This window comes from Carcharhinus amblyrhynchos, chromosome X, assembly GCF_965287045.1.
Source record: "Carcharhinus amblyrhynchos chromosome X, sCarAmb.v2.hapA, whole genome shotgun sequence".
Classification (NCBI taxonomy): Eukaryota; Metazoa; Chordata; class Chondrichthyes; order Carcharhiniformes; family Carcharhinidae; genus Carcharhinus; species Carcharhinus amblyrhynchos.
The window spans coordinates 4,518,190-4,544,630 of NC_137359.1; the positions used below are offsets into that span (position 1 = coordinate 4,518,190).

A 26,441-nucleotide genomic window follows, 5' to 3' on the forward strand; every position below is an offset into this window, starting at 1 on the left:
AACTACAGCACAAACAGGCCCTTCAGCCCACAAGTTGCGCCGATGATATCCCTACCTACCAAGCCTATCTATAACCCTCAATCCTATTAAATCCCATGTACTCGTCCAGAAGTCTTTTAAAAGACCCCAGCGAGTTCGCCTCTACCACCACCGACGGCAGCCGATTCCATTCACTCACCACCCTCTGAGTGAAAAACTTACCCCTAACATCTCCTTTGTACTTGCTCCCCAGCAGCTTAAACCTGTGTCCTCTCGTAGCGACCATTTCAGCCCTGGGAAATAGCCTCCGAGAATCCACCCTATCTATTCCTCTCAACATTTTATAAACCTCTATCAGGTCGCCTCTCAACCTTCATCTCTCCAGGGAGAAGAGACCGAGCTCCCTCAACCTATCTTCATAAGGCACGCCTCCCAATCCAGGCAACATCCTTGTAAATCTCCTCTGCACCCTCTCAATAGCTTCCACATCCTTCCTGTAATTATTGGAGGAATGTCAATGCCAGTATCAGGGTAATTATTGGAGGAGTATCAATGCCAGTATCAGGGTAATTATTGGAGGAATATCAATGCCAGTATCAGGGTAATTATTGGAGGAGTATCAATGCCAGTATCAGGGTAATTATATGAGGAATATCAATGCCAGTATCAGGGTAATTATTGGAGGAATATCAATGCCAGTATCAGGGTAATTATTGGAGGAATGTCAATGCCAGTATCAGGGTAATTATTGGAGGAATGTCAATGCCAGTATCAGAGTAATTATTGGAGGAATATCAATGCCAGTATCAGGGTAATTATTGGAGGAATATCAATGCCAGTATCAGGGTAATTATTGGAGGAATGTCAATGCCAGTATCAGGGTAATTATTGGAGGAATGTCAATGCCAGTATCAGAGTAATTATTGGAGGAATATCAATGCCAGTATCAGGGTAATTATTGGAGGAATATCAATGCCAGTATCAGGGTAATTATTGGAGGAATATCAATGCCAGTATCAGGGTAATTATTGGAGGAATATCAATGCCAGTATCAGGGTAATTATTGGAGGAATGTCAATGCCAGTATCAGGGTAATTATTGGAGGAATATCAATGCCAGTATCAGGGTAATTATTGGAGGAGTATCAATGCCAGTATCAGGGTAATTATTGGAGGAATATCAATGCCAGTATTAGGGTAATTATTGGAGTATTATCAATGCCAGTATCAGGGTAATTATTGGAGGAGTATCAATGCCAGTGTCAGGGTAATTATTGGAGGAGTATCAATGCCAGTATCAGGGTAATTATTGGAGGAATATCAATGCCAGTATCAGGGTAATTATTGGAGGAACGTCAATGCCAGTATCTGGGTAATTGCAGGAGTATCAATGACATCATCAGGGTGATTAATGGAGTAGTATTAATGCTGCAATCAGGAAAATAATCGGACGAGCATCAATGTAAGTATCAGAGTAATTATTGGAGGGATATCAATGACAGAATTTGGGTCATTATTGGAGGGGTATCAGTGGCAGCAACAGGATAATCATTGATGGACCATCATTGCCAGTGTCAGAGTAATAATTGATGGAGAATCATTGCCAGTGTCAGGGTAATAATTGATGGAGAATCATTGCCAGTGTCAGGGTAATAATTGATAGGGTATCTTTGCCAGTGTCAGGTTAATTGCTGGGTGGGATATTATTGCCCGTGCATGTGCAATCGCTCATGAGGTATCACTGACATGTCAGGGTAATTATTGGAGGAATATCAATGCCAGTATCAGGGTAATTATTGGAGGAGTATCATTGCCAGTATCAAGGTAATTATTGGAGTAATATCAATGTCAGGGCAATAATTGGAGGAATATCAATGACAGTGTCAGGGTAATTACTGGAGGAATATCAATGCCAGTGTCAGAGTAATAATTGATAGGGTATCTTTGCCAGTGTCAGGTTAATTGCTGGGTGGGATATTATTGCCAGTGCCTGTGCAATTGCTCATGGAGAATCATTGCCATGTCAGGGTAATTATTGGAGGAATATCAATGCCAGTATCAGGGTAATTATTGGAGGAATATCAATGCCAGTATCAGGGTAATTATTGGAGGAATATCAATGCCAGTATCAGGGTAATTATATGAGGAATATCAATGCCAGTGTCAGGGTAATTATTGGAGGAATATCAATGCCAGTGTCAGGGTAATTATTGGAGGAATGTCAATGCCAGTATCGGGGTAATTATTGGAGGAATATCAATGCCAGTATCAGGGTAATTATTGGAGGAATATCAATGCCAGTATCAGGGTAATTATTGGAGGAATATCAATGCCAGTATCAGGTAATTATTGGGGGAATATCAATGCCAGTATCAGGGTAATTATTGGGGGAATATCAATGCCAGTATCAGGGTAATTATTGGAGGAATATCAATACCAGTCTCAGGGTAATTATTGGAGGAGTATCAATGCCAGTATCAGGGTAATTATTGGAGGAATATCAATGCCAGTATCAGGGTAATTATTGGAGGAATATCAATGCCAGTACCAGGGTAATTATTGGAGGAATGTCAATGCCAGTATCAGGGTAATTATTGGAGGAATATCAATGCCAGTATCAGGGTAATTATTGGAGGAATATCAATGCCAGTATCAGGGTAATTATTGGAGGAATGTCAATGCCAGTATCAGGGTAATTATTGGAGGAATATCAATGCCAGTATCAGGTAATTATTGGAGGAATATCAATGCCAGTATCAGGGTAATTATTGGAGGAATATCAATGCCAGTACCAGGGTAATTATTGGAGGAATGTCAATGCCAGTATCAGGGTAATTATTGGAGGAATATCAATGCCAGTATCAGGGTAATTATTGGAGGAATATCAATGCCAGTATCAGGGTAATTATTGGAGGAATGTCAATGCCAGTATCAGGGTAATTATTGGAGGAATATCAATGCCAGTATCAGGGTAATTATTGGAGGAATATCAATGCCAGTATCAGGGTAATTATTGGAGGAATATCAATGCCAGTATCAGGGTAATTATTGGAGGAATGTCAATGCCAGTATCAGGGTAATTATTGGAGGAATGTCAATGCCAGTATCAGGGTAATTATTGGAGGAATATCAATGCCAGTATCAGGGTAATTATTGGAGGAATATCAATGCCAGTATCAGGGTAATTATTGGAGGAATGTCAATGCCAGTATCAGGGTAATTATTGGAGGAATATCATTGCCAGTATCAGGGTAATTATTGGAGGAATATCAATGCCAGTATCAGGTAATTATTGGAGGAATATCAATACCAGTATCAGGGTAATTATTGGAGGAATATCAATGCCAGTATCAGGTAATTATTGGGGGAATATCAATGTCAGTATCAGGGTAATTATTGGAGGAATATCATTGCCAGTATCAGGGTAATTATTGGAGGAATATCAATGCCAGTATCAGGGTAATTATTGGAGGAATGTCAATGCCAGTATCAGGGTAATTATTGGAGGAATGTCAATGCCAGTATCAGGGTAATTATTGGAGGAATATCAATGCCAGTATCAGGGTAATTATTGGAGGAATATCAATGCCAGTATCAGGGTAATTATTGGAGGAGTATCAATGCCAGTATCAGGGTAATTATTGGAGGAATGTCAATGCCAGTATCAGGGTAATTATTGGAGGAATGTCAATGCCAGTATCACGGTAATTATTGGAGGAATATTAATGCCAGTATCAGGGTAATTATTGGAGGAATATCAATGCCAGTATCAGGGTAATTATTGGAGGAATGTCAATGCCAGTATCAGGGTAATTATTGGAGGAATGTCAATGCCAGTATCAGAGTAATTATTGGAAGAATGTCAATGCCAGTATCAGGGTAATTATTGGAGGAGTATCAATGCCAGTATCAGGGTAATTATTGGAGGAATATCAATGCCAGTATCAGGGTAATTATTGGAGGAATGTCAATGCCAGTATCAGGGTAATTATTGGAGGAGTATCAATGCCAGTATCAGGGTAATTATTGGAGGAATGTCAATGCCAGTATCAGGGTAATTATTGGAGGAATGTCAATGCCAGTATCACGGTAATTATTGGAGGAATATCAATGCCAGTATCAGGGTAATTATTGGAGGAATATCAATGCCAGTATCAGGGTAATTATTGGAGGAATGTCAATGCCAGTATCAGGGTAATTATTGGAGGAATGTCAATGCCAGTATCAGAGTAATTATTGGAAGAATGTCAATGCCAGTATCAGGGTAATTATTGGAGGAGTATCAATGCCAGTATCAGGGTAATTATTGGAGGAATGTCAATGCCAGTATCAGGGTAATTATTGGAGGAGTATCAATGCCAGTATCAGGTAATTATTGGAGGAATATCAATGCCAGTATCAGGGTAATTATTGGAGGAGTATCAATGCCAGTATCAGGGTAATTATTGGAGGAATATCAATGCCAGTATCAGGGTAATTATTGGAGGAGTATCAATGCCAGTATCAGGGTAATTATTGGAGGAGTATCAATGCCAGTATCAGGGTAATTGCTGGGTGGGTTACCATTGCCAGTGTCAGGGTATTCACTAGCTGGGTAATGCTTGGTAGTGTCAGGATAATTGCTGGGTGAGGTATCATTGCCAGTGTCAGGGTAACTGCTAGGCGGAGTATCTATGTGAAAATCAAGGTAATCATTCGAAGGGCATAAATACCTGCACCAGGGTGAATGATTGCCAATATCAAGGTCATTGGTTCTCAACTGCAACATCAATGTGATTATTGGAGGTGCAGCCATGGCATTATTGTGGGAAATATTGAAGAGGATTACTGCTAACAGTGGAGTAATTATTGAATAAAACTGCAATACTAGAGTAATTGTTAGAGGGTTATCAACACTAACATTAATTACTACACTAACGAGTAATTATTCTGGTGTATCAGTGCCAATCTCAGGGTTATTATTGGAATCTCTTCATGCCAATATGAGCATTATTGTGAGATATGATAAAATCCTACTTCGTTAACTATATTTTTAAAAAATAGTGAAACTTCATCTAATAAGCCCCTGCTGTGTGTATTCTGGAATACTCTTGGTTATCCAGAGGTTCTGACAATTTGCCAGTCATCTTGGAATCTAAGGGCAGGATTTTCCAGCCAGCCATGATGACGTTCCCTGGTGATGGTGAACGGCTCACCGTTGGCCGCTGATGGGACCTTCTGGTTCCACCCATGTCTATGGAGTTTTGTGTGGCTCATCTCACGATTGGGGGGAAAGCAGGGGTTACCTTCAGTGGAACTGGAATACCCCGCCAGCAGGCAGGAGCAGGAAATACTGCCAGGTTTTAGAAACCCAAAAGCCGAATGTTTGTTGGTCAACTTCTCGAGTTGGAAGACAGGATTTTCCAGCTACCCGCACCCCAAAACCAGAAAATCCCAGCCCAGGTCAATGGAACTTTGCATTGCCTGCACCCCGTCCCCCACAAGCCCCAGAAAATCCCCCCCATTGTACATGTTAAAATTAAGACTCACCTGAAAAGGATTCGAGAGATTTCAGCAAGAATGGAGAGCATTAACAAAGGACGTGCAGTCCATGTTTGGTACACTGATCTTCAAAAGGCAAACAATAAAGTGGCAGATAGGAAATTGGTTAAAGGACAGAAAACACAGAGTACTATTAACGAATGTTTTACTGAACGGGGGTGATGCAAACAAATGTTGCTCACCAGAAGTCAGCGTTGGGACTAATGTTCCTCTCATTATATATCGATGACCATAAGTTTAAGCTTGGTTATTGGTGTGCAAGTAGGCTGACGTTAACACTGCAATGAAGTTACTGTGAAATTCCCCTAGTCACCGCGTTCCGGCGCCTGTTCGGGTTACAAAGAACAAAGAACAACCCAGCACGGGAAACAGGCCCTTCGGCCCAACAAGCCCGCGCCGCCGCATCACCCTACACCTATTCTACCCTGCGTATCTACAAATAGAACCCCTGACTTAGCCAGATTCAGGGGAGAATAGTGTCAATTTGGTTAAACCAATCAGCCTAAGAGCACATCTTTGGGGTGTGGGAGGAAACCGGAGCGCCCGGAGGAAACCCACGCAACCACAGGGAGAATGCACAAACTCCCACAGACACAGGCCCAAATCCATGTATCTGCACAGCTAGCAGTGCTAGTCACTGAGCTGTTGCGGCGCCCGTCTACCGGTCCAGGATCAAGCACACACACCGACACGAAGTACTAGGCCACTCCCGGAACCTCCAAGAGTAGCCCACGCACGACCCACCGTGTGCATGCCCCTCATTTGACACGAGGTGAACCTCCACCTGCGGAGTGAAAAGACAGAAACGTTAATCACAAGCCTGCCTTTCCGGTGTCTCCCGAGGTTCTAACCCTTGTTCAATAACCCCTACCATAACCCTCCATCCTCGTTTCACTCATGTGCCTATCTAACTGAACCTTAAACGAGTCCAACGTTCCCGCCTCCACCACCCTACTCGGTAGCGCGTTCCATACCCCCACTACTCTCTGCGTAAAGAACCTTCCTCTCATATCCAAATTATACCTCTCCCCCCCTCACCCTTAAATCATGTCCTCTTGTATTTGTAACCAATCTAGGGAGCAGTCTCTCACTATTGACTCTATCTATTCCTTTCAGTATCTTATATACCTCTATCATCCTGGTAAACCTCCTCTGCACCCTTTCCAGGGTCTCCACGTCCTTCCGGTAGTAAGGTGACCAGAACTGGACGCAGTACTCCAAATGCGGTCTAACCAACGTTCTATACAACTGAAGCATTAGACGGCAGCTTTTAAACTCTACACCTCTTCCTATAAAGGCTAGCATTCCATAAGCCTTCCTGACAACATTCTCCACTTGTGTCACAACCTTCATGGATTTGTGAACCTGCACTCCCAGGTCCCTCTGTGTTTCTATACTCCTAATTTGTCTACCTTTAATCACATAGCTCCTCTCTACATTATTCCTTCCAAAATGCATCACCTCGCATTTGTCAGGATTAAATGCCATCTGCCACCTATCTGCCCAATGCACCAACCTATCTATATCCTGTTGTATCACCTGACAATCCACTTCGGTACCCGCCAACCCTGCCATCTTGGTGTCATCAGCAAACTTGCTGATCACACCACCTACGCTCTCTTCCAAGTCATTTATGTTGACTACAAAGAGGAGAGGTCCCAGTACCGAGCCCTGCGGCACACCACTGGTCACTGGCCTCCAGCTGGACAAAGTCCCCTCCACAACTACCCTCTGTCTCCTATTGCCCAGCCAGTTCTCAATCCACCTAGCTACCTGACCCCGTATCCCATGCGCCTTAACCTTTTCTACCAGCCTACCATGAGGGACTTTGTCAAACGCCTTACTGAAATCCATATAGATGACATCAACGGCTCTCCCATCGTCAACCGTTTTTGTCACCTCCTCAAAGAATTCCACCAGATTCGTAAGGCAAGACCTCCCTCTAACAAAGCCATGTTGCGTATCCCCAATCAGACCGCAACGCTCCAAATGCTCATACATCCTACCCCTAAGTACTTTTTCCATTAATTTCCCTTCCACCGATGTCAAACTCACCGGCCTATAATTCCCAGGGTTATCCCTACTACCTTTTTTGAACAGCGGTACCACATTTGCCACCCTCCAGTCTTCTGGGACCTCACCTGTGTCCAAAGAAGAGACAAAGATTTGCGCCAGAGGCCCAGCAATTTCATCTTTCACCTCCCTAAGCAGCCTGGGATAAATACCATCAGGCCCCGGAGCTTTATCTGTCCTTACGCTACCTAAAAGCCCTAGCACTTCCTCCCTCGTAATAGATATTTCCTGCAGCTGATCCTCAGCTCCCTCTAACAGACCGCACGCTTCCGAACCCCTCTCCTTCGTGAATACCGACGCAAAGTATTCATTCAGGAGCTCCCCCATTCCCTCTGACTCAATACATAACTCCCCGCTTTTGTCCCTAAGAGGACCAATTTTCCCTCTAACTACTCTCTTGCTCCTAATATCGGAATAAAATGCCTTTGGATTCTCCTTAATCCTACCAGCCAAAGCCATTTCATGCCCTCTCTTCTCCCTTCTAATTCCCCTTTTTAGCTCCCTCTTATTCTCTCTATATTCCTCCAGCGCACTCTCCGTACCCAGTCGTTTTGACCTAACATACGCCTCCCTCTTCTTCCTGACCAAGTCTTCGATACCCCCTGTAATCCACGGCTCTCTAATCCTACCTTTCCCATCCTTCCTCTTAACCGGAACATACCTCCCCTGCAACCATTTCATTTTGCCTTTAAAAGCCTCCCACTTGCCAACCGTGGACTTGCCAGCTAACAGACCCTCCCAATCAGTGTCCTGCAGCTCCCTCCTAATCCTGCTATAGCTCGGTGAGTTACACCGAGGGAGAATTTAGCACGGCCAATGCAACCTAACCAGCACGTCTTTCAGACTGCGGGAGGAAACCGGAGCACCCGGAGGAAACCCACGCAGGCATGGGATGAACGTGTAGAGTCCACACAGACAGTGAGCCAGGGCCGGGAATCGAACTCGAGTCCCTGGCGCTCTGAGGCAGCAGTGCTAACCACTGCTGCTGTGCCGACCTGGACTTGGATAGAGGGGCACAACGTTGCAATTCGTGAACAGCACAAAAACAGGGAGCGTGTAGGTTAACTGACCTCAGGCAATTTGGCCGGTCAAATAAAATTTAACTCGGGGACATGTGAACCGACACACATTGGGTGGAAGAATAAAGAGACAGAATATACCAATAAATGGTCAAACTCTGAAGTGATTCGAGACTGAAGATCTCAGGTACATAAATGTAAGATTTTATAAACAGAAGTATGGAATACAAAGAAATAATACTATATCTATACAGGTCACTGGTTAGGCCATTATATTTAGTTTTGGAAACACCACGCTAGGAAGGAGATCAAGTCCGTGGGCAAGGTGCAGAAGAGATTTGTTGTGATAACAAGAACGAAAGGCTTCAGTTATTAGAACAGACCAAAAAAAATTAGGACTCGTTTCATGAAAACAGATAAAGTTACAACAAACATTGATAGTCTTTTCTACTTCTCGTTGACTGCCTCTATTTCAACTGGCACCTTTGCTGGTAAATAGAAGCTACAAGTGTAAGATAATCACCAAAACAGAAAGGGAGAGATCTCAGGAGAATGTAAAAGTGCAGATAGGCAAGATGGATTGAATGGAATCCTATGTAATTATTTTATTAATTCCCTGAATAATGTCAGTATCAGGGCAATCATTGAAATTGTACCTATGACCATTGCAGGGTAATTAATGGATAAATACTCGTATTAGTAAAATGTTACGTCACTGGAGAAGTAATCCAGAGGCCCGGATTAAGTATCCAGAGACAAGTTCAAATCCCACCACGGGAAGTGGGGATTAAACAAAATCTGGAATAAAAATCTAACGTCAATAATGGTGACTATGCGACTATCAGGTGAATGAAAAAAAACTCATCTGACGCACTAACAGCTTTAGGGAAGGAAATCTGCCATCCTTACCTGGCCTGGCCCATATCCAACTCCTGACTCGCAAAAATGCGGTGGACTCTTAACTGCCCTCTGAAAATGGCCGAGTGAGAGATGAAATTACAGTCAAGAAGGCAGCCGATCACCACATTCACAAGGGCAACTGGTGATGGGCAATAAATACTGGCCTTATCCTACAACTCATGAATGGAGTAAAAGTGGCAATTAATGCATTTGTATCAATCCAGTAATCAGAGTATTTACTGGAAATGCATAATGTTGTCATCTGGGTAATTAACACTTGATTAAATATTGGTATTGCGGTATTAATTAGATCTCCATTAATGTCAGTAATGGGGCAATTACTTGAAATGTACATCTACTGTACTGAGGTAATTATTGGGTTGGTACTAGTGCCAGTGTTGGAGTAACTATTTGATCAGTGGCAATGCCACGGTCCAGGTAATTACTGCAACTGAATAAATGCCAGTTTCGGTGTAAGTATTGAACCTGTACCAATGCCAGTCTCAGGATCGTCTTGCTCTCTTTACTGGCTGACAAAGATTTCTGGTGAATAGATAAAACAGAAACGCAGAGAGCTTGGAGAGAGGCATGCGCAGACAAGATCAACATCCCCTTTCGGTGTGAAATTGCAAACACGTATCAGCGGGGAAGGAAAATATGCAACATTACGGGACTCCACAATACCCTTCCGGTAAAATCACTAATTTTTTTTCTCTAAAAATTAAAAAAAAAAGTTTGATAAGGTTTGCTTTGTTGAGCAGTTCAGAAACAGCAATACATGTATTGTGATCCCCAAGTTTGATGACCAAATCTTTTCACCTAAAGGCTTGGCCCCCTGTGGCATCTGGCGAGGCACTCATTTGATCCCTGCCCTCTGGCACGTTTACCAAAGAAAATTCTGAGAAGTCTGAGCTGCCTTGTCGGATCCTCAGGTTCACCTGCCCACCGGTACTGCTGTTGAACGACGGAGTAATTTCTCCTCCAGGAGCCGGGAACCTAGAGTTTTGAGCAAAGGTGTCCAGTTGGTGATTGTGATGGCCCTGGGGCTCCTCTCGCTTCTTCTGCGTGTTAACCTGCCCTATGAAATCTGGCGGCGTAGAGATACTGCTGCTACTGTTGCTGGTTACGGCTGGTATGAAAGCAAAGGGATGCTGTGATTCACCAGCTAATAAACTGTACTGCGACTTCTGCGCCGGCAACCTCAACGGGGAACCCACTTCAGGTCGGAAGCCGTGCTGCGTGACCATGGTGGCAAAAACCTGTCGCTCCAGAGTAGAAAAGAGAGGCTGCACCGGGAGGCTACTGGTTAGGGGGTGAGTTTCAGCCTCGTACGCGAGTCCTTGCTCGGTCGTGTAGCTATCGTTGTGGCAAGTCCTTTCCAAAGCTTGTTGGAGGAACTTAGAATACTCGTGGAGCATGTTGATGTTGTCTGTGGCTGCTGGCTGGGAACTCTCAGTGACTCGCTCTGCTGGAGGGACAGTATTGATATCTGCAGAGCTCGCGGTTATATTGGGAGTGACTTGGGTGTCACTGACGGAAAACGGGACCTGCCCGTTTGCCTTATTGGCGTAGTGGTCCAACAGAGTCTGCAACACTTCATCAGGGATTCCACTTTTGTCCTGACCGCTCTTTGGCTCAGCGTTACTGGGCTGTATCAGCAGAGGGGTGCTCCCACTGCTCTCCCCAACGTTAGTGTTGGCTGCCTGTGTTACTGCGGGCGGGATGGGGATCTGGCCCACAGTTAAACTGTACTCTCTGCTGGCGCTGCTCGTCCCTTGCAAGAAACGCTTCTTCTTTACAAACTGCATCGCATCATCATAGTTGCTGTTGCTGCCTCCTGGTTTGCGTGATGCATCTTGACCCTGATCTGCACTGTGACCCTCCATGGCCAGAAGGTCAGGGTTGTCCATCATTGCATAGGCAAATTTGTTGACCTTCGTGGCATCAAAACTGGGAGAAACAGGTAAGATCTGATTCAACTCTTCTGCTGTCTTTTGAGTTTTCTTTGCACTTACTACCTTTTTCAGGACGAGCTTTGGTGGACGCAGGATTGGGTTCGGATATGTTTGTCCTAAGTGGTCATTACTGTGTGAAGACTGTGCGATCACAAGTGAGCACTGCTCCACTTTGTACTCATCCTTCACCTTCAGGTTGCTGGTATAGTAGTCGACACAGTCTCCCTTAGCCAGCTTACCCTCTGCTGGGTTCCCAGTCTCTTTATCAGAAATCGCCAGTGCTGGCTTCTCGGCAGTTTTGGCCTTTTTTCTTGGATTGATGTCTTTTGGGGGTGACAGAAACCGGTTTTCTGCATTGATTGCGAGTATAATTGGTTCCGTTTTCGCAGTTGGGTTTTTGCCAGGCGTTTTCCCTTGATTCTCATGGCACATTCTTCTGTGTTTAAGCAAACGATCAGTTCTAGAAAAATACTGCAAGGAAACGCATTAGAGAGAATTAATAAGTCATTAGTGCTTCTTAGTTTATGATTAAAGCGACTATGGGCAAGGTGGTGTTTTGATTTTGCCCACTGGCAGGTTAAAGCCAGATTTGGCATTAGGCAAAACTAAAACTGGCACCATCATGTGCTAAAATCCACACAATTTCACATCCTTCAGCAAATGACATTGGTTGCAGTTTTGAATTGTCAGTTATTTATGATTCCACATTTCCCCTCAGATGTGGAACAATGACAAGTTCAGAGGTGTAATAAGACTAGGAGAAAATTTAACTGCAACCCCGCACAGCCCCCGGCTGGGAAACGGGCAGGGGGGGTTGCAATGAACAGGATGCCTGATTTTACACACCATCCGATAGGATTCTCCTAAAAATGGGCATCGCACACACTGCAGTCAATTTCCTGCCTGGTGGCAACAGTTGCAAACCGATTTGTTGATTTTGTGCTTCTAGCAGGGAACATCATTCACTGGCAGGTTTGAGTCTTCATGTCACATAGCAATGATATACCAAATGTACCTGAATTTCACATACAATCCATACAATGCAAACGGAAGTCACTCGGACAATCGAGTCTGCACCGACTCTCCAACAGAACATCCCACCCAGGCCCTATTTATCCTGCCAATCCACCCTAACCTGCACATCTTTGGACATCATGGGGCAATTTAGCATGGCCAATCCCCCTAACCTACACATCTTTGGACACTAAGGGACAATTTAGCATGGCCAATCCCCCTAACCTACACATCTTTGGACACTAAGGGACAATTTAGCATGGCCAATCCCCCTAACCTACACATCTTTGGACACTAAGGGACAATTTAGCATGGCCAATCCCCCTAACCTACACATCTTTGGACACTAAGGGACAATTTAGCATGGCCAATCCCCCTAACCTACACATCTTTGGACACTAAGGGACAATTTAGCATGGCCAATCCCCCTAACCTACACATCTTTGGACACTAAGGGACAATTTAGCATGGCCAATCCCCCTAACCTACACATCTTTGGACACTAAGGGACAATTTAGCATGGCCAATCCCCCTAACCTACACATCTTTGGACACTAAGGGACAATTTAGCATGGCCAATCCACCTAACCTACACATCTTTGGACACTAAAGGACAATTTAGCATGGCCAATCCCCCTAACCTACACATCTTTGGACATTAAAGGACAATTTAGCATGGCTAGTCCACCCTAACCTACACATCTTTGGACACTAAAGGACAATTTAGCATGGCCAATCCCCCTAACCTACACATCTTTGGACACTAAGGGACAATTTAGCATGGCCAATCCCACTAACCTACACATCTTTGGACACTAAGGGTCAATTTAGCATGGCCAATCCCCCTAACCTACACATCTTTGGACACTAAAGGACAATTTAGCATGGCCAATCCACTCTAACCTGCACATCTTTGGACACTAAGGGCAATTTAGCATGGCCAATCCACCCTAACCTGCACATCTTTGGACACTAAGGGGCAATTTAACATGGCCAATCCACCCGAACCTACACATCTTTGGACACTAAGGGACAATTTAGCATGGCCAATCCACCCTAACCTACACATCTTTGGACACTAAAGGACAATTTAGCATGGCCAATCCACTCTAACCTGCACATCTTTGGACACTAAGGGACAATTTAGCATGGCCAATCCACCCTAACCTGCACATCTTTGGACACTAAGGGGCAATTTAACATGGCCAATCCACCCTAACCTACACATCTTTGGACACTAAGGGACAATTTAGCATGGCCAATCCACCCTAACCTACACATCTTTGGATACTAAAGGACAATTTAGCATGGCCAATCCCCCTAACCTACACATCTTTGGACACTAAGGGACAATTTAGCATGGCCAATCCCCCAACCTACACATCTTTGGACACTAAGGGACAATTTAGCATGGCCAATCCCCCTAACCGACACATCTTTGGACATTAAAGGACAATTTAGCATGGCCAATCCACCCTAACCTGCACATCTTTGGACACTAAGGGCAATTTAGCATGGCCAATCCACCCTAACCTACACATCTTTGGACACTAAGGGTCAATTTAGCATGGCCAATCCCCCTAACCTACACATCTTTGGACACTAAAGGACAATTTAGCATGGCCAATCCACCCTAACCTGCACATCTTTGGACACTAAGGGCAATTTAACATGGCCAATCCACCCTAACCTACACATCTTTGGACACTAAGGGACAATTTAGCATGGCCAATCCACCTAACCTACACATCTTTGGACACTAAGGGACAATTTAGCATGGCCAATCCACCTAACCTACACATCTTTGGACACTAAGGGACAATTTAGCATGGCCAATCCACCCTAACCTACACATCTTTGGACACTAAAGGACAATTTAGCATGGCCAATCCACCCTAACCTACACATCTTTGGACACTAAAGGACAATTTAGCATGGCCAGTCCACCCTAACCTACACATCTTTGGACACTAAAGGACAATTTAGCATGGCCAATCCCCCTAACCTACACATCTTTGGACACTAAGGGACAATTTAGCATGGCCAATCCCCCAACCTACACATCTTTGGACACTAAGGGACAATTTAGCATGGCCAATCCAACCTAACCTACACATCTTTGAACACTAAGCGACAATTTAGCATGGCCAATCCACCTAACCTACACATCTTTGGACACAAAGGGACAATTTAACATGGCCAATCCACCCTAACCTACACATCTTTGGACACTAAGGGACAATTTAGCATGGCCAATCCACCTAACCTACACATCTTTGGACACTAAGGGACAATTTAGCATGGCCAATCCACCCTAAACTACACATCTTTGGACACTAAGGGATAATTTAGCATGGCCAATCCCCCTAACCTGCACATCTTTGGACACTAAGGGACAATTTAGCATTGCCAATCCACCCTAACCTACACATCTTTGGACACTAAAGGACAATTTAGCATGGCCAATCCACCCTAACCTGCACATCTTTGGACACTAAAGGACAATTTAGCATGGCCAATCCACCCTAACCTACACATCTTTGGACACTAAAGGACAATTTAGCATGGCCAGTCCACCCTAACCTACACATCTTTGGACACTAAAGGACAATTTAGCATGGCCAATCCTCCTAACCTACACATCTTTGGACACTAAGGGATAATTTAGCATGGCCAATCCCCCTCACCTGCACATCTTTGAACACTAAGGGGTAATTTAGCATGGCCAATCCACCCTAACCTCCACATCTTTGGACACTAAGGGGCAATTTAGCATGGCCAATCCACCCTAACCTGCACATCTTTGGACACTAAGGGACAACTTAGCATGGCCAATCCCCCTAACCTACACATCTTTGGACACTAAGGGACAATTTAGCATGGCCAATCCACCCTAACCTACACATCTTTGGACACTAAAGGACAATTTAGCATGGCCAATCCCCCTAACCTACACATCTTTGGACACTAAGGGACAATTTATCATGGCCAATCCACCCTAACCTACACATCTTTGTGGAGTGTGGGAGGAAACACATGCAGACACAGGGAGAACATGCAGGCTCCACATAGACAGTGACCCAAGGTGGGAATCGAACCCGGGTCCCTGGCGCTGTGAGACAGCAGCGCTAACCCACTGTGTCACCGTGCTGCCGGGGAATCGAACCCGGGTCCCTGGGGCTGTGAGACAGCAGCGCTAACCCACTGTGTCACCGTGCCCCCGGGGAATCGAACCCGAGTCCCTGGCGCTGTGAGACAGCAGCGCTAACCCACTGTGTCACCGGGGAATCGAACCCGGGTCCCTGGCGCTGTGAGACAGCAGCGCTAACCCACTGTGTCACCGTGCCCCCGGGGAATCGAATCCGGGTCCCTGGCGCTGTGAGACAGCAGCGCTAACCCACTGTGTCACCGTGCTGCCGGGGAATCGAACCTGGGTCCCTGGCGCTGTGAGGCAGCAGCGCTAACCCACTGTGTCACCGTGCCCCCCGGGGAATCGAATCCGGGTCCCTGGCGCTGTGAGGCAGCAGCGCTAACCCACTGTGTCACCGTGGCCCCCCCGGGAATCAAACCCAGGTCCCTGGCGCTGTGAGGCAGCAGCGCTAACCCACTGTGTCACCGTGCCCCCCGGGGAATCGAATCCGGGTCCCTGGCGCTGTGAGACAGCAGCGCTAACCCACTGTGTCACCGTGGCCCCCCCGGGAATCAAACCCAGGTCCCTGGCGCTGTGAGACAGCAGCGCTAACCCACTGTGTCACCGTGGCCCCCCGGGGAATCGAACCCGGGTCCCTGGCGCTGTGAGGCAGCAGTGCTAACCCACTGTGTCACAGTGCTGCCGGGGAATCGAACCCGGGTCCCTGGCGCTGTGAGACAGCAGCGCTAACCCACTGTGTCACCGTGCTGCCGGGGAATCGAACCCGGGTCCCTGGGGCTGTGAGACAGCAGCGCTAACCCACTGTGTCACCGTGCTGCCGGGGAATCGAACCCGGGTCCCTGGGGCTGTGAGGCAGCAGCGCTAACCCACTGTGTCACCGTGCTGCCGGGGAATCGAACCCGGGTCCCTGGGGCTGTGAGACAGCAGCGCTAACCCACTGTGTCACCGTGCTGCCGGGGAATCGAACCCGGGTCCCTGGCGCTGTGAGGCAGCAGTGCTAACCCACTGTGTCACCATTGCCTGAACTACAGATTCAGGAGGATCTCCCCAGACAGCGCAATGTTGGAAAATTAGAATGAGTGTGAGTGTCCCACATAAGAAGACTGTTGCTGGAACTTAATACCCTTTCCTGTGACCAGGTTGATGACGGAGGAGGAATTTCATCAGGTAGGAGGGTAGCAGGCGGAATCCTGGCATCTTGTTGCCTCCACCCTGATTAGGACTGTGGCGGGAGCCCAAAGGAAGCCTTCCTGTCCCTTGAGTAACTAATGCCCCCTTAAGGGTTCCAGCTGACTATGGATGGGGGGCTAGCCATGTGGGGAGCATGACACGTAAGCCCATGTGGGGTTGCTTGCCGTCTCCTGGGGTGGGGAAGGAGGAAATCCCTCATTCAGAGGCATTCAGCGTCTGAGCAAGGGACTCAGCATCAGGGAGGATCCAGCGGAGAGCTCATTCCCTGCCCTTGCTGCTAAGCCCCCTAACTCTCTCCCCCGTGACCTCCAGCCCAACAAACCTCTCCCGCCATCACTCACCTGTGTGCCTGGGTCCATCCATCATCCAAGGCAGCAGCAAAAGCACTGTTGCTCAGGTGAGCTGCCAGCCTGTTGATGAACAGCTCTTGGTTGGTAATACTTTATCCCCAGGGGCCCTGATCCAAGGGCAGGCCTGCCATTGGCCTGTCAAGTGCCTTAGTGGCACTTAGTTTGGTGGGGTTCCCTAAAAGAGGTGACGTGGGCTCTCAGCAGCACACAGCAGGCAAGACCCCCAGCACGTCCACGTGCATTGCCGAGGACTGGTCTACTGTATCAACAAAACATACAGACCACTCCAATTTGATGTCCTTTATGCAATGTATCAACTGATACAGGCACTACAAGTAACCTTGTTTAACCTCTGTACCACTTGATCTGGGGGGGGTGCGAAGGGGTAGCAGAACAAACTAGATGTCCTACCCTTGTTTTCTCTCCAATGACTGCTGCTGGAAACTGCGTACTAATGCCGGTTCAATCCCTGTTGCTGACCACAGTTGAAGTCAACAGTGATGCCCTTCCCATTCAAATATTCTCCCAACACCCAGTGTTTTGGTTCCCATGTGGCAATGGTAACTTCAGCAAACACCTTTTGGAATTAATCATCAGCAAAGAAATGGAGGCGGGGGAGAAGAAGTAATTGGCATGGGAGGAGGCTCATGTGAAGTACAGACTACTTGGGGTGAATCTAGATCTGGAATTAAGAATCTACTGATGACCATGAAACCATTGCTGTTTGCCAGAAAAACCCATCTGGTTTTCACTAATGTTGTTTTGGGGAAGGAAATCTGCTGCCCTTACCTGGTCTGGCCTACACGTGACTCCAGAACCACTGCAATGTGGTTGACTCTCAAATGGGCGGTACCACTGCTGCTTCACAGCTCCAGGGATCTGAGTTCGATTCCCAGGTCACTGTCTGTGTGGAGTTTGCACATTCTCCCCGTGTCTGCGTGGGTTTCCTCCGGGCGCTCCGGATTTCTCCCACAGTCCAAAGACGTGCGGGTTAGATTGATTGGCCGTGCTAAATTCTACGGGTTCTATATCCTCCAAGGGGCAACTAGGAATGAGCAACAAATGCTGGCCAACCAGCGATGCCCATGTCCCACGAATGAATAAAAAAATCACCGACTTTATCCGCACTGTAGATTCTACGCACGTCAACAACTTTAGAAGAGGAAAGAAAATTTGAGGATGGAGTTAAAAGAATGAAGCTATTTGTCAACTACCGATATTATTCATACTCCTTACTTACCCGCATTCTCATTTTCATTAATACAGAAAATGTTGGAAATACTCGAGCAGATCAAGCAACATCTGTGGCGACAGCAGCAGAGGTAATGCTTCAAGTTCAAGATGACTCTTCTTCAGAACCGTTTCTCTCTCCACAGATGCTGGCTGACCTGCTCAGTATTTCCAGCAGGTTTCTGTTTTTATTTCCGATTTCTAGCATCTCAAACATTTTGCTTTTCGAATTTTCCACGTTGCCCTTTCTCACTTCCTTCAGTATTGTTAATACTGAGGAGAACTGGAGCAAGAGTTTATTCACACGTACATCATGCTGTCACCTGCCATTCTATTAGTTTTATATTTCATGAAGATTACTTTGATACAGCGAATTGTAATTTCTGCATATAGCACTGTTTGCTCAACGTTTTCTCTACCTTCTGAAGGTACTGAGTCTTGACAACGTACAGTTCTCAAAAAAACAACAGCCGTGTAGTGTAATGGCTTCAACGAGGCCCATGAGGTTGGCCTCTTGCCAAGTATGAGCTCCCTGATTGAGGCCATAATAGCCTGCCCAATCAGGGAGCCTGATCCGTATATAAATTTGGGAGTGTCAGGTCCACTGGCACTCCTCATTCTGACTGTGCACCTTAAACACTCTCGGAGTGGAAGTGTTTGTAAATAAAAAGAATCTGGTGAAGGGACACTGGCCTCCAAGGAGTTATTTCACATAGACGCTTAACCAAGATACAATCACCCTCACATAAGCTTGAAGAGGACATGAACAAGTTCACGGGAAGCAAACAGAACAGATCAACATCGCCTTTAATTCAAAGCTTGATGCCTCACAAATGTACAGGCTGCAAGTCAAATCATTTTGCTGCACATCCATTTACATAAGAACATAAGAAATAGGAGCAGGAGTCGGCCATCTAGCCCCTCGAGCCTGCCCCGCCATTCAATAAGATCATGGCTGATCTGAAGTGGATCAGTTCCACTTACCCACCTGTTCCCCATAACCCTTAATCCCCTTACTGATCAGAAATCTATCTACCTGTGACTTAAACACATTTAATGAGGCAGCCTCCACCACCTCAATGGGCAGAGAATTCCAGAGATTCACCACCCTTTGAGTGAAGAAGTTCCTCCTCAACTCTGTTCTAAATTGACTCCCCCTTACTTCGAGGCTGTGCCCCCTAGTTCTTGTTTCCTTTCTAGGACCCGTAGAAATGATACAGCACAAAAGGAGACCATTCAGCCCATCTTGTCCCTGCCAATCCCAAAACACCCAGAAGTGCTTTCTAATCCCATCTTTCTGCACCCGGCCCATAGCCCTGCAACTTACAACACTTAAGGTGCAGATCCAGGTGCATTTTAAATCAGTTTAGGGTCTCTGCCAGCAACTTGGGCAGTGACTTCCAGACACCCACCACCCTCAGTGTGACAATTTTCTTCTCCACATCCCCTCCACACCTACTGCCACTTAGCTTGAATTTATTGAACTCTTGGCCAATGGAAACAAGTTCCTTCTGACAACTCTCTATACCTCATAATTTTGTATACTTGAATCATGTCACCCCTCAGCCTTCTCTGTCCCAAGGTAAACAATGCCAGACTCTCCAATCTCTCCTCGTAGCTACAGTTCTCCAGCCCTGCCAACATTCTAGTAAACCTCCTCTGTGCACTCTCCAGAGTAATTGCATCCTTCCTGTAATGTGACCAGAGTTGTACACAACACTCCAGATGTGGCCTCACCAGTATTTTATACAGTTTCCTCATTTTACCCTTACTTTTGTATTCTATCCCTCTGCCAATGAAGGAGACCTTTCCGTGTGCCTTCTTTACAACCTTATCTACCTGTCAAACTACCTTTAGGGACCTGTGCCCTTGTACACCAAGATCTCTCACTTCTTCCACCCCTCAGTATATTCCTGTCTATTGTGTATTCCCTTTTACTGTTTGATCTCCCCAAATGCGTTAGCTCAACTTATCAGAGCTGAACTCCATCTGCCACCTTCCTGCCCACTCCACCAACCCATCTATGTCATTCTGGAGCTTACACCTATCCACTACACGGCCAAATTTTGTGTTGTCTGCAAATTTCCATCAACTTTGCTCCCTGTCACTCAACTAAATTTTGATCCAATTTGCCACATTACCCTGTATTCTATGGGCTTTTACTTTCTTGACCAGTCTGGCATGTGGGACCTTGTCAAATGCCTTACCAAAATCCACACAGACAACATCCATTGCCCTATCCTCATCGATCCTCCTTGTCACCTCCTCAAAAAATTCAATCAAATTTGTAAGGCATGACCTTCCCTTCACAAACCATGCTAACTATCCCTGACGAGTTTATCCAACCTCTCAGGATTGATTCTAACAATTTTCCCACCACTTAAGTGAGGCAAACTGGCCTATAATTGTTTCGCAATCACTTCATACCCTCTCTTAAACAACCGAACCATGTTTGCGTTCCTCCAGTCCTCCGGCACCTCCCCTGTGTCTCGTGAAGATTGGAAAATAATCCTCAGAGCATCTACTATTTCCTCCCTGATGAGGGAACAATCCATCTGGCCCTGGCGATGTATCCACTTTCAACAATTCTAACTCCTCTCTCGCTATGATTATTTTATCCAATATTTCACACTGCTCCTCCTGGATTGCTATATCCGCATCATCACTTTCCATTGTGAATACGGCAAAAGAATTTGAAACTCTTCCCATACCTTCTGCACCTTCACACAAGATCCTTTCTTCATCTCTGATCAGTCCCACGTTTTCCTGAACTATCCTTTATATACTGGGGAAACGTCTTTGGATTTTCCTTAATCTTGCTTGCTAATATTTTTCCATGCTCTCTCTTTGATTTTCTCCTATTATGTTGAACTTCTCCTACACCCTAACATGTAACACTACATTCTGCACTTTCTCCTTTCCTTCTCTATGAATGGTATGTTTTGTCTGTACAGCGTGCAAGAAATAATAGTTTTCACTGTACACGTGACAATAATAAATTAAATATTTTTTATGTGATCCCTGTACTTTCTATACTTCTCTGGACTATCTGCAGTGTTGAGTTTATTGTGACTATCGTAAGCTTTCTTTTTCTGTTTAATCTTTCCCTGTATGTTTCTAGACAACTGTGGGGGTCTAGGTTTAACAGTACCATTCTTATTTTAGGAGGATTTCACATATTAGTGCTTCCCACTGGTTTACCAGCAGTCTTGTCCAGTCCACTTCTCAGTTTTGTAAAATTTGCCTTCCCCCCACCCAAGTTTAAAACTTTTACTCCCAATTTATCTCTAAACTTTCCATTATAATATTAAATCTAGTGGTCACTATTCCCAATTTGGTCACCCACTTGCCCATTTCATTGCCTCAGACTAAATCCAGAGTCCTGTCTCCTCTCATTGGGGCTGTCATGCATTGTTTAAAAACGAAAATCCTGGACACAGTACATGAATTTTTCACCCTCAATGTCCCCTGCATTGTTTGAAACCCAGTCGATACTGGGACAGTTATATATTGTCTTCTTATTCCCACAGACAGGAACTTGTCTACATATATATTCCTCTATCTCCCTCTGTAGCATAACCGTAATAGTGTGACTGCCTCTTTTTTATTCCTAAACCTATAAAAAGCCTCATTTGTTAACCCGATTAGTATGCCATCCCCTCTCACAATGGTAATTAATATTTTAACCACTAATGCTACGCCTGCCCTTCCTTTTTTCTCACCCCCTCTATCCTGCCTGGAAACTTTATATCCAGGGATATTAAGCTGCCAACTTTACTCCACCTTTAGCCAGGTTTCCATTTTCATCATGCTGCCATGTGTCTGTGTCCTTAATTCATCCGCCTTGTTTGTAATACTCCTTGCATTGAAACATATACAGCTCAATCCTGTCAATTTCCTTTGCTGGATGCTTCCTAATCCTCATTTCATTTTTCTTCCCATGTTGCTGGCTATGTCTTTCACTAACGTTCTACCTCCCATTTCTGCACTCGAATCTGGACCTATCTAAGCTTACCTATTGGTTTCCCTTACCCTGCCTTATGCATTTAAAACCTTTCCACAGAAGTATTGAAAGCTCACGCAAGGATATTGGTCACATCTCTACCTGAGTGCAACCTGACCGGCTTGTCCCTGACAGGTCCCACCTTCCCCAGAACCCATCTCAATGCCTCAAGAATCTGAACCCCTCCCCAGTACACCGTTTCTCCAGCTACACATTCAGCTGATCTATTCTCTTGCTCCAGCTCTCACCAGCACATAGCACTGGGAGTAATCCTTAGATTAACTACGTTTGTGATCCTGCACTTTATTTCTGCTTTGCTTCCCTATGTCATTGGTACCTGTGGGTACTGCGACCAGTGGCTGTTCATCCTCCCTCTCCAGAATATCCTGCAGCGCTCCATGACATCCCTGATCTTGGGGAGGCAACATATAATCCTGGATTCGTGCCTGAGGCCACAGAAGCACCTGTCTGTAGCCCTTCCTATTAAATCCCTATCACCATAGCTCTGCCACTTGTTTCTTTCCTGGCTCTCTGAGCAACACAGTCATCATGGTACCATGAACTTGGCTGTTGCTGTGCTCCCCTGAGAGTAGGAAGTCTCACGACACCAAGTTTAAGTCCAACCGATTTATTTGATAGTAAACTCACAAGCTTTCGAGGTTTCCCCTCTTCGTCAGGTGAGTTCTGAAGTCTGGTGTTGTCAGACTTCCTACTGCTTTTATCCCAGTCCAACGCTGGCATCTCCACATCATGACTACGATCTCCCCTGAGAGGCCATACCCCCCAACAGTATCGAAAGTAGAATATCTGTTTGTGAAGGGGATGAGCACAGGTGTCTCCTGCACTACCTTCCTGACCTTTTCCTTTGTCTGATGCTTTCCCATTCCCTTTCTGCTTGTGTAATCCTTGCATGCAGTGTGGCCAGCTCATTACATCCGCGACATTCTCAGCATCCCGGAGGCTCCGCAGTGAGTCCGCCCACAGGACTGTAGCTACGTGGAGAGATTTGGACTGTCCAAAGCTAGGAATTTAGTCTATAAAACTGGTAACTTAAAAATATAGGGTGGCATTTTCCAGTCCTCCTCGCTGGTGGGATTTTCCAGTCCAGCTGAAGGCGACCCTTTGCTGTGGGGTCCCCAGCATCAGGATGGGTGAGCCATACAAAACTCCACTGGCAGGACTGGAAGATCCCACTAGTGGCCAGCCACCTCCGTCACCAGGAAACATACCACAGAGGGGCTGGAAGATCGCAAACAATCGTTTTTTGCTTCACCTTCAATCAGTTACAGCAGCCTGAACTCCAGGTTTTTGACCTTATGTGGTATCTGCCCTCACTGCGGTGCATCAGCAAAGTTGAGAACCCTGCGGATAGCATGTTTATGGGTGTGACCACCTTGCAGTTCAACTGGGGTGCCAGATGACTGAAGGATTGCAAATGTTACACACCTCTGTAGAGGTAAGCCCAGCTTAACCCAGCAGTCCCTGTCCAAATGCAGAAAGTCCAGGCTTGGGCTAACAGGTGGCAAGTAATATTCACGCCACACAAGTGCCAGGCAATGACTACCTCCAACAAGAGAGAATCTAACCATCTCCCCCATGACATTCAATGGCATTACCGTCGCTGAATCCCCCACTGTCAATATCCTGGGGGTTACCATTGACCAGAAACTGAACTGGGCCCAGCCAGTTCAGGTCAAGAGCAGGTCAGAGGCTGGGACTCCTGTAGTGAGTAACTCACCTCCTGACTCCCCCAAAGCCTGTCCACCATCTACAAGGCACAAGTCAGCAGTGTGATGGAATACTCCCCACTTGCCTGGATGGGTGCAGCTCCAACGACACTCAAGAAGCTCGACACCATCCAGAACAAGTTAAGAGTGTGTGTTAATAAAGCATAAAGTATTCTGGGCTTTACTGGTAAGGTGTAGAGCACAAGAGGAAGGAGGTTATGCTAAACCTGTATAAAACAATGGTTCAGCCTCTACTGGAATGTTGTATCCCATTTTGGGCACCGCACTTCGGGAAGGATATAAGATTCACAAGAATGGTTCCAAGGGTGAGAAAATTCAGTTACATGGTAAGGTCAGAAAAGTTAGGACAGTTTTCCTTAGAGAAGGAGAGTTGATAGAGGTATTCAAAACTATGAAGGGTCAGGGCAGATAGACAGTATTCCCAACAATGGAAGGATCGAAACCAGAGGGTGCATGTATGAAGTAATTATCAAAAAGGGCATGGAGACATGAGGAACTGATCTAGAATGCACTGTCTGAGATTATGGTGCAGACAAGTTCAACTGAAACATTCAAGAGGTAATTGGAATAATTTCTCAAAGGAACCGTGCGAGGCTAGAGAAGAAAGCAAAATAGTGACACCAGATGAATACTCCTTCAGAGAGCCAGCACAGACACTACAGGCTGAAGAGCCTCTTTCTGCGCTGTCACCATTCTTCACCCCTTTCCTCCAACACAAATGTATGTGTTAATCTGGTTCAAATACAGTGCTTGTCAGGATATTCAATGACAGCTCGGGTAGAGACATTGATTTGAAATTTCAGTGCCATATAAGTGCATTTAACAATGCTCCCCAACTGCTATTTTAATCATGTCCTTAGGAAAGCCAACAGCAACCCAGTCTGAGAGACAATGTGTTGGCTAAAAGATAAAGGAAAATGAATGGGGCATCACTGAACCAGTTTGTATCCTTGATATTGCTGAAAATGGTACTGATATTTAGCACGTTCAGTTTTCAGATATAATATTTTATGGATACAAGGTCCATTATAACTAACAATTAACAACATGTAATGCAGTCCCACAGGCTCAAGTCATGCTTCTCCTGTTGAAGTAACTACAGGTCGTATTTCCACACTGTGGACAGTAATCAAATAACTGATGAAATACAGTATCTTTACACAATATCCATATTGTGCCTAACCGACACACCCGGTAAGCAGCATTCTCAGTCACCCTGCAAAACAGGAGATATAGGCTGCATTTTAGTACCTTTGCACAGTATTTCCAATACTCCTTTGATACAATAACTATAGACAAGATTTGCAAAAATCATGTAATACGGTATTGTAAAGACTGCTCAGGTTAATGCGTCAATACAGATCCTGTCAGCAGCATTTACCCTGTAATCTAAAACTGTAAGGATTATTCACACAACCCCAGTGCAATGGACAGCAGACACACTGCTTCTTTAATATAGCACTAAAAGCATGATTCAAAGCTCAGCCAATCTTCACACCGTACTTGCAACGTTATATTAACAGGTAGTATTTCTCCTCAAATGCATGACCAGGATGCATTATTTTCATTACTGCTATAGCACAGGAGTGTCAGGTAGTGTTGGGACTGCATCTGTAATACAATCCCATGAGGTAAATTTTGCAATGCTTCTATAAGACCGTAATGACAATGCAAAATATCAGAATTTGTTTCGTGGCTATATTACACTACATGTTGGCAGTAATATAGTATCCATTGGCAATGTTTACACAGCCCCTGTAATACACTATCTACAAGCATTATTCTGACTGAACTGTAGATACTGTACCTGAAGGCACACTCCTGGAATATTAAACCATTGGACAATACATTTATTGCTGCTGAAATATAGGACCTTTGGGCAGTAATTGCATTGCTGCTGTAATACAGGAGCTTGGGTAATATAAACCTGTTAGACAACATTTGCATTGTTGTTGTACTATGGGATCTTTGAGCATTAATTGCATTGTTGCTGTGATACTGTACTTTTGAACAGTATTTGCGCTGGTGTTCCAACATAGAACCTTTGGGCAGTATTTATACTGCTGCTGCACTCTGCACTATATTTGTATTGCTGCTACTACACTGCACGTTTGGACAACATTTGCATTGATACTGGAATACAAGTTCTTCCAGCTATGTTTGCATTTCTGCGCTATACTGCAGAACCTTTTGGCAATATTTGCATTGCTGCTGGGATACAGGAGCTGATTTGATTTATTATTGTCACATGTATTAGTATACAGTGAAAAGTATTGTTTCTTGTGCAC

General features: G+C 45.3%; 1 protein-coding gene across 4 annotated transcripts in view; it reads right to left on the reverse strand.

The window, feature by feature from the left end:
- Nucleotides 1–8,834: 8,834 nt before the first annotated feature.
- The window catches only part of LOC145361953 (zinc finger protein 148-like), a 146,079-nt gene continuing 128,472 nt past the window's right edge, over nucleotides 8,835–26,441 (reverse strand). For all 4 annotated transcript variants that reach the window (XM_080217953.1, XM_080217950.1, XM_080217952.1 and 1 more), the window contains one exon: nucleotides 8,835–11,937. In XM_080217953.1, the coding sequence (XP_080074079.1) occupies nucleotides 10,327–11,937 (1,611 nt within the window). In that variant the 3' untranslated portion in view covers nucleotides 8,835–10,326. The remainder of the gene's footprint in view (nucleotides 11,938–26,441) is intronic.